The sequence below is a fragment of the Gavialis gangeticus genome, unplaced genomic scaffold (genome assembly GCF_001723915.1).
Source record: "Gavialis gangeticus isolate Ggan-Ray unplaced genomic scaffold, GavGan_comp1, whole genome shotgun sequence".
Taxonomy (NCBI): Eukaryota; Metazoa; Chordata; order Crocodylia; family Gavialidae; genus Gavialis; species Gavialis gangeticus.
The window spans coordinates 97,005,942-97,015,786 of NW_017729024.1; the positions used below are offsets into that span (position 1 = coordinate 97,005,942).

Genomic DNA, 9,845 nt, shown 5'->3' on the forward strand with positions numbered 1-9,845 from the left:
GCTCCCCTCCCCTCCAGCACCTCAGTGCTTCCCCAACTATTCTCCTTAGCTCATTGAAGTCCACCCTCCTGAAATCTAGGGCTGCTGCCTTGCTGTAGGCCTTTGCCACCTTGCGCTGGATGGTGAATTCCAAGCAGGCAATGATCACTGTCGCCCAGGTGGTCAAGCACCCTCAGCCCCCTCACCAGGTCGTCACCCGTGGCCAGCACCAGGTCCAAAAAGGCGTCTCCCCTGGTGGGGCTGTGCACCTCCTGGGTTAGATGGAGGTCCTGCATTCTGGTTAGGAACCTATGTGAGTGGTCAGTGCTGGCATGGGTGCTACAGGGTGGGCTAAAGCCACCCCAAAATTCTCTGTATCTACCCTGCAGCTCCTTCCCATACCCCACCATGACTGGGCAGCGCCTGCCCCTGCCCCACTCTCGCCATGTGGGCCTCGATCTGCCCCCCCCCATGCCCCTTACCCCCCATAGACTTACCAAGCTGGTGGGCTGCACATCAGGTATTGGATCAGTATCGGTCGATATGGCTGGTTAATAATCAGCCGTTGGTATCGTCCAAAAAAAATCTTTATTGGTGCACCTGTAATAAATATAGAAACATCCAGAATAATGACCATCTCCACCCCCAACTATTTTCAGTTAATAGTTGAGAATTGCTATCCCCCTGATATCTGAAGTATTTATTTATTGTTCATCCAAACAGGTAACAGTTTGCATCTGCAGATTCTAATGATGAAATATAAGTTGTTGTAATAATTTTCAAAAGTTGAAGGACCAGCTGCTTTTATTCTTTGCTCAGTACTTTGAGACCTGTTGATGAATAGTACTACATAAGAACTAGGAAATATAGGTAATATTACTAATGTTAAGTGCACTGAGATGGGCAAGGGCAAGGCTGTATATAGGAGCATATGTGACATGTATAGGAACTCTGTGGAAGTCCATGCCTGAGAATTGCTGGGGGTAAGGGCATCATCTGGCCAGTGAGTAGGCCACCTGCACTGGTATGGTGACCCACATACGCTGGCAAAGGAAAACAGTTTCCTGGGACCACTACTTCTCACTTATATATAGCAGTATTGGCTGTGCAGTGGATGCACCTTGGACAACTTCAGGTTGAAGGTTCTACGTGTGCCCCATGTGTATATAACAGAGGATGCAGTCAGGTTACATTTTCACATCATGGAGAATTGCAATCTCAATTTAGTTTTAATAGAGTGATTACTGTGTTTAATTTAGATAGTAATTGATCGATTAGAACATTACCTGTGAAAATTTTACCTGTGTGACCTGAGGAAGGATTCGATGGTACCCAGGAGCTCATTTCTGTCCCTCCTGAGTACAGTTGGTCGAGTAAAAAATATCATCCTCAAAAATCCTTGCCTCTTGCATTTTCCCTGGACTATTCTGGCTACATCACCCCAGTGCTAACAATGTTACCTTGTGTAAATTAACAGTTTTAAAACAAAAGCATGTCAGCTACAAAGCAAGCGAATTTCAGTGTCAGGTAATGTTAAAATTAACTCAGTTTTATCTGCTGCAGTATCATATCTGCTACAGTTTTAAATGTTATTCAGTTTCATATGTAACTCACTTTTACATATTAAAATCCTCCTACACTGCAGAAAAAGTAGTAAATTTTGCAACTTCTCTTACCCAGTTATCTCCTTTGCTAATACATCTAACTTAAAATTTGCACTAACGAGTCATTTAATGTAAGATTTGTTTTCTGTTTACATTTACTGACCTGTTTACATTCTAATACTCCAAATACTAGCTAACCCTTAAACATTAAGGTTTTACAAGGGTGAAGAAATAGATTTCTCTTTCGTTTGCCCAGTGTGGCTGCTGATTGCATATTTAATTTCCTGGTTAAAATACTTTCTTATTTACTATTAATTATCGTCTTATTTACTAATGGGGAAAGGGAACAGGTAGCTGAAAAATCATCCCTTATGAACAGTTTGTGAAGTTGTTTCTCAATTTTATTTTTGAAAGGTCTGACCAGGAAAAAAAAGAGCAAGACATGGTGATGTTTATTAATATAGTTTTTCCACATTTCTTTCATGTAAGAATCATGACTGCAGCTTTATTTCATTTTCTGCCATTTGTAGCAAGGTTGTCCATAACAAAGCAGCAGTTTTTCAATTGTAATAGAAATACTAACTTTGTCTTTTTGTGTACAGGACCCCAGAGAGACGCACAAGCAGCACGGGAGTTCATCTTGAAGATGTTCGTAGACCTGAATCCAGACAGTGACAAAATTATCTACTCCCACTTCACATGCGCTACAGACACAGAGAATATTCGCTTCGTCTTTGCTGCTGTCAAGGACACTATCCTACAGTTGAACCTGAAGGAATACAACCTGGTCTAACTGTGCCTATTAGGCTCCCTAAAAGCCCCTTTGGGTAATTGAAGATATACAAGAGGGACTGTATTACCTGTGAAAATGATTTGCATAATACTAATTTATTGCCGGCCTGGACTCTGTGAATGTCCACAGAGTTTGTAGTTAATATTATGATTTTATTTAAAGTATATGGAGGAAAAACAAGAGATGCTGAAGTACATTCACAGCACATTTCCTCATTTTTTAGGCAAAACCTTGTGACTTAATGTGTTTTAAATTTTCAGTCGTACACTCACAAAAGATAGCATTTTTTTGCTATTGAATCCAATTCAAACTGGTTTCCTTTTTCTCCTCCCCTTTCCCTTCCCCCCCCCTTCCCCTTATCTTTTTTAAAGGTACAATGGCCTTTATTCCCAGTTGGATTCCTTGCTAAACTATTTTTCTGTAGAGTGATAAGGTCAGGAAAATGCTAACATCAGAATTTAAGCCATCAGTCATTCTAATTTTACAGTATATACTTCTATTGAAGGATCATCAGTATTAAATACTGTGATTTTGAAGTGCTTGACATGGGTATTTTTCATACTGTCTTCACATTTTGGGCTGTGATACTAGGATCACAAAGAGAAGTTGTAGAGATGCCTGAATTTGAACATTAGCCAGATCTTGGCAATTCAGAAAGAAATGCAGAAAACAGTTATGAAATTACAAAGACATACAATTAGGACACCTCTGAAATATGTTAGAATTTTTTAATTGCCATGTGGCATTTTTTTCTCTCTTTATTCACAGATGCCAAACAAAAATGTCATTCATAGACACTACATATTTCCCAGGGGCTGCAGCCTGAAACAGTGTTGTTGCATTTTTTTTCTAAGTTAGAGCTTTTATAAAATGTTTTGTCCACAATTTAAAAATGATTTTTATTGTGTAAAATAATTTCATGTTGCCAAATCTGGCTTTTATGAATCTAATAATCTTGAAGTGTAAGATACTGATCAAAATGCCAAATTAACTGATTGGGAATAGACCTGACGGAGACGACTGCCAAATAATAAACAATTAGTTTCTGCTCATGCAATCCCTTTTTTAGAGAGTATTCCATTTTCAATGCCAAAATCAACAGTGTGAGTGAAAAGGCTACTAGGTGTATCATGCACATACATACAGTAAGGACAATTTTACTCTATCCTTGTGTCAAGATGGCACGAGAGTGAAGACAATATTTTCTAGAAAAATGTCAAGGCACCTTTAGTTACAGAAGCACCGATGAGTAATCATATTCAATATGGTTGCATTAAACTGATTAAATGGATGTTTGATAGGGCAAAATAGCCTCTCATTGTACTTTAGAAAGATTTATTCATGTAAATGAAGTAGTGAAAAATACTTTTGAATTCTAAATGTGCAATTTTTTTTAACAACAACAAAATAAGACAGCACACACATTGATGAGCCTTTATTCTGCAGCTTGGGTTGAAAAGTTTTTTGTAACTAGTCATATGATTGCTAACAAGCTACAGAGAACTTGGCGGTCAGACATGTAATTGGACTGATTATCTGCAATGCCAAGTAGCACTTGAGTGCACTTACAGCAGAAATTGCTGCTACAGAGCAGCAGAGGGGAGGTGGAAAAAAGAATGACTTATTAGTTAAGTACCAAAGTTAACAATAAATACTGATGAGATGTTTTTCCCTCAACCCCAAAACAACAATAATAAGAGCAGTTAGTTTTTTTTGCTCCCTCATAAAACACCTTGTAATTTAAAACTGGTTGTAGGTATAGTGCAATTATGAATGCTATAATCATTGTACATATATCCATATATATATAATATATATTATATATATATGGCAGCATCCATATTGGCTTTGTAATCATTAATTTTTTGGCAGATTGAATGTGCTGTATTGATATGTATCTATGTAATTGTATTGTATGTCTTATAGCTAATTCACATTTTAAATAATGTTATTTTATTTACTTTTTTAAGAGAAAAGAATGTAAATTTTGTCAGTTTATTTTGACTAGGGATTTGTTGTTTTTTTTTATTTACAAAACAAAAAACTTACTATAGTACAGAGCGGTACTAGCATCGTGCTGTATAAAATCATTTGCACATTCCTGAGTGGAGGTAAATTGAAACAACACTCAAAGGTTTCACTTTCAAAACAAATGTTTAAGTTTTGACAGGGCTTTATTCAGATGTAGAAACCAGGTTCGCTAAAAAAGCTAATGCCACATATTGGAATGTGAGTTTGGGGTATAGATAGAACTTTTAGTTGGCAAATACGTAACAGGTTAGGCTTACCTCTCTGATGGCCTTCGTTAGAAAAGTTAGAAAAATTGTAAACCATTGTACACATGTACTAATGGATATATACCATAGTTGCCCTAAGAATACCGTGACAAAATATAGTATTTTAAAGGTTATGGAAACCATAAATGTAACATAAAAGTAATCAGTGTCGCAGTTTTAATGAGTCAAGATATTTTATTTAATAAGGCTACAGCAGGTAGACGTAGGTTATAAAAACGTGACACTGAATCTCTAAACAGATGAAGAGAACAGTTAGACTTGTTTATATATGGCATTGCATTATAAAATTGGTCCTGATTTTGCTATAAACACAATTACGTTTCTGTTTCCACTGTTGGCTCTGGGGTACATGATAATATCCCTTTTTGTAACCTGGGAATACATTGATCACCCCAGATTCAGTGATATAAACAGAGCTGTGGCAAGAGGAGGCCAATGGAGATTAAAGGATTTTTGTTTTTGTTTTGTTGTGGGACATTTTTGAGGGGAGGGTGGGAAAAGTTGGTTTTAAGTTTTGTATAAAAAAAACAAAACAGAAGTTTACTCATGCTTTATATAGTTATATTGTGATTGCAAAAGTTTTCAAGAGTGTGTGCCACTGGGATACTTCTACTATATTTTTGGTGAGTTGAACCTGTGGCAAATGTTTAGATCATTTGAGCATGTTCTGAAAAAAAAAATCTTCAGTATACCAAGGCAAGCTTTACATCAGTCACCCAACACAGCATTGCAGCGTGCCAGTTTACAAAAACATATTTTCCTTTTTTCAATGACACAGCTGTTCCCACTTGCAATATATGCCTTTGTTGATTTTTTTTCCTGGTAAATTGGTAGTTTCTACTATGCCTTACAGTGCTTGCGTCCAAAAGTTTGTGCCTCTATCATGAAGCTGAGGGCAAGAACAACAAAACAAAAGCCCTTTTAACTTTGTCAAAACAATGTGATTCCATTGAATGTCATAAATGGGGGAGGAGGAAAAGAACCTCTTGGGAACCTGTGTGTACTTAGATGTTCACTAGCACAAGAAAGCTGTAATATGTGTTTTACAAAAACCTTAAACTTGCCTTTTTCACAAATTAACTGGCACTGTCCTGGTATATATAGGATAATGCAGCTATAAGGGCAGTTTACTTTTTATAATTCAGAGTATTTTGATTGTCAAGGTGTATGAACTGTAATTTTTAATCATACTGCCACATGATTGTGAATCATAATTTTTAAGTTTGAAAGTGGAGAAGAGACTTTTTATGCTGGATATCAGTCAGAATTGACTGCATGTTTTGCAAAAACTTTAAATGGGGGGAAAAAGGGCTGCATATTAAGATACTGCTAGACTCCTAGCCTTTGGTTGTAAGGTGCAAATGACTTTCAGATTTCTCACCCTAATGACCCTTCCTTGGTTTGCATTCTTCACAAAAGGATGAAATAATAGGGAAAAAACAAAGAAATGTTAACCCATGTGAAAAAAATAAAAATTACCCAAATAATTTCCTATATGTGCTGCTGTTCTTGAACCTATGTAAAGGTTCCCCTGCATAATAACTGCTACATCTATTTGTTTAATGATGTGTGCACAATTGGCCAGATTCCATTTTACCTACTAGGTGCCTAAATGTGATTCTCTTCTGCCCTACCCAAGTCCTTGAAAAACAGTCAATCAAAGGTCAGATGGATCTTCTTCCTGTTTCCTGCTTTCTGTGACTTAGTGTTAAGGCTAAGATGATGGACTGTCACAAAAGTCAGTGTGTTTATGTTTTTTCAGGGAGTTAAGGATCACATTTTGGCACGTAAATCCATTTAGGCATCTAATAGGTAGAATAGGATCTGGCCCAATATGATAACATAGCTTACCAAAGACCTACCTCTAGTTCAGAAACCAATTATATACTCAATACATGTCTTTGGAATTTCATTGTGTTGTCACCATCAGACTAGAAAATTAAAAGTGCTTGTTGCATGTGGTTAACTGCTGTATTTTGGATATTCAGATGTTCACTTTTTTTATAAATACAATCCCACTTTTTGACATAATCTAACATTTTATTTTAGTATGCATCAGTTAACTAAGGTCCTCTATCTGAGTCCTGTTGTCAGATCCATAATGCCTTTAAGGTCCTTAAAAGCTTAAGTCCAAAGCTTCTGTTTTCTTCTCCTTACCCTTGATTTATGAGTTACATCAATCAAAAAAATAGCATTTACATGTAATCAAAAATACATTAAGGGTCATTGCTTTGCTGAATACTATATCTTCCACATAAGCTTTTTGCTCTGCGGGAAAAGAAAAGGTTATTCAAGTTAAATTAATGGAAAGTAGTGAGAGAAATACTAGATAAAATCAGCCAGGAAAACCTGTTTGGGAATAATTTTTTTCCTCATAAAATACTCAGCTACAGCCTGTCTCTAGACTCCTTATTTACTATGCTAAAGGAAGCCCTTATTTGACTTGTATATTTAGGGGGGGTTGTCAGATACATTTTTAACTTGCAGTATTTAAAAAATAAAAATCATACTTGCTGTTCTTAATGTCGTTCAAATGCATGTATTGTCTATTGTTTGGGGATGGGAAATAGTTTTTGAAAAAAAACTCAAGTTGTATAAATACTGCCCCCAAACGATCTTGCTGGTTAAAAATACAGTATTTTTGGCCATAACTTTGTACTACAGTATCTTCATTCCTTGAAATTGGCTTCTCTGAAGTACTCTGACATATCGTTCTTCTAGAATGTTTTCTATGATGATGAGTATTGGAATAAATGTATTTATTTATTCCAGTGATTACTATTTGAGATTGTACATGTTTTAGCCTCATCCTTCAAGCATGAACGTTTCTTGAATATCTTCGTTATGAACAGAAGTTCAGCCATTAATGGATTGTCTTCACAACAATGAAGACAATTGCTTGAGAATATTGCCAGAAATGTCGTTGGTTTATATAAACCATTATGTAAAGCAGAAAATTATAGCTTTAGGAAAAAGAAGTAAATTATTAAATCTAAGTCCTATTAACAAAGTACTAATATAGGTAGGCTTTAAGATAAATTCCTTAAATGGGTTGGCAAAATTCCACTGGTACAGCGGTAACAGACAGCATTTCTCACAATCCCAATTTTTTTTGCTTGCTGTTTTAAGTGATAACAGAAGTAACAGTGATAAGAACATGTTGCTTTTCACCTTGTCTAGTTAATGCTTAAGTTATCCTTCGCACATCTATTACTAAAGGAACAGAATTTCAGGTGACCTGTTTCAACATTTTTATTAATTGGTTTACTTGATTTAATATATGGCTACTTCTGCTTATATATGACCCTAAGAATCTAGATAATCTGGCCAACTGAGGCATTCAGTTAATTGCTATTTATTTCTTTTTTAATTTTTCTGTAGCCAAATGTCAGACATAGAGGGAACAGCAAGGAAGAATTGTGAGATACGTATATCTCATATATTGTAAAGATCTCACAATCCTTCCTGTACATTTTTATAGAAAGATATCCATCTATCTATCTGAGGATAACTTCACCAAAATACCATAGAAGTTGTGACATTTAAATATATAAAATATACATAAAGTTATAGCACTGCATATAAATTAGTCACATCGCTGTGAAAGTACACTTAATTATTAATTCATCTCTTTGAACTTGCTCTATCATTCCAAACACCTGGGGGGCTTCAAAAAGATGGCATTATTTCAAAACTCATTCTGCCATTTTTGTACCCAAAAGAGGAATATCACTCCTCCCCGTCCCAACCCCATCACATTGCATCTGTTAGCAGCTCAGAGCACACTATGGACAGTTTCCGTAATCTGTCATTAATTCAGTTGTGGCCTTGCAAGACTAAAAACTGAAGCTTTATAACATTGTGGATGTGTCTACGCAACCCCCACAGAGCAACACAGTGATGCTGTACATCACTGCACAGCATGCTATGGCAATATGGAGATCACACATCTACACATGATCACCAGCTATATTGCCGTACCAGCATGTTCCACTGGTATAGCACACCGCTATGGTGACATACTGAGGAAATGTAACCATGCACCATGTGCAGGGCGCAGTAACCACCCATACTGCACTGTGGTTTAGTACATCCAAAAGGAAGCACTGAAGAATGGTGCTATAGCAACATTGCCGTACAGCGACCTGTAGCTGCACCTTGTAAGGAGGAAATGTTCAGTTTTCCTAGTGGGATTCAGACTTCATTTCTACTTCTTCATTTCTACCTGACATGTCATACTTTAAAGTGGTGATGAGACCTAGTCAGAAAGGTTCTAGCAAAACAGTTTTCCCCGGATAGTATAAATTTGCCAAAACCAGAGCTTTTCAGAAGGATATATATACCAGTTTCAACGAGAATAAATTTATCAGTGAGACAGAAATCAGGGCACTCAATTGGTGTGTACTAGACTGGTCTTAAATCTGGCAAAGCAGGGACCTGAACTTGGTGCTCCTACATCCTAAGTGAACCCTCTTAACCAGTGGCCTATTGGATTTTGTGGTTTAAGTGATCTGCTCTCTCTATTTTTTTTTCCTGCCACCCTCTAGTAGGGATAGTTTTACGCTATTTTTGGAAACACTAATGGAAACTAAGGCACTTAGTTTAAGAGGTGAAGGAGAACAAAAAAAAACCCCTTACAAAGTAGCTAGAACTTGAAAACATTTCTAAGGGATTATTTGCTGTGATGTGACAGACCAAATGGAGGACGATGCTGTGTAGAGGCTTTATATGCACTCATTTAGGGGCATCAGACATCTGGCCCATGGAGCTGCTTCATCCAGCCCGTCAGACTACCAGTGAGCTATAGAAGCAAGGGGTGTGGCTAGGTATGGGAGTGGCCTCCCATAGAAGTTGGGGCCCCTGGGAAAAGTCCCCCAGCAACAGAAAGGGCTATGCTGATACAGCCTGGCTTGCCCTGTGGCCACTTGTCCCTCTGCTACCACTGCTTGACCAACCATTACCAGGCATACTGGTCCCAGTTCAGTCACCATTGGCCCTGCCACCAACATCACTGCCATGCTTTGCCTCAGCCCAGATTCAGCCCTCAAGGAGCCCCATGGTCTGTATCCAGCCCAGTGCATGGGGTGATTTTTGATGCTCCTGATTAAGGACATCTAAAGAGCTCTCATGGCCTTGTAGCTCATGAATGATGTGACCATCTAATATAAGTAC

General features: G+C 37.4%; 1 protein-coding gene across 1 annotated transcript in view; it reads left to right on the top strand.

Moving 5' to 3' along the window:
• GNAQ (G protein subunit alpha q) overlaps window positions 1-7,324 on the top strand; it is a 215,548-nt gene extending 208,224 nt beyond the window's left edge. Inside the window, exon 6 of the mRNA XM_019517425.1 lies at window positions 2,186-7,324. Within this exon, the coding sequence (XP_019372970.1) occupies window positions 2,186-2,376 (191 nt within the window). The 3' untranslated portion in view covers window positions 2,377-7,324. The remainder of the gene's footprint in view (window positions 1-2,185) is intronic.
• The last annotated feature ends 2,521 nt before the right edge of the window (window positions 7,325-9,845 follow it).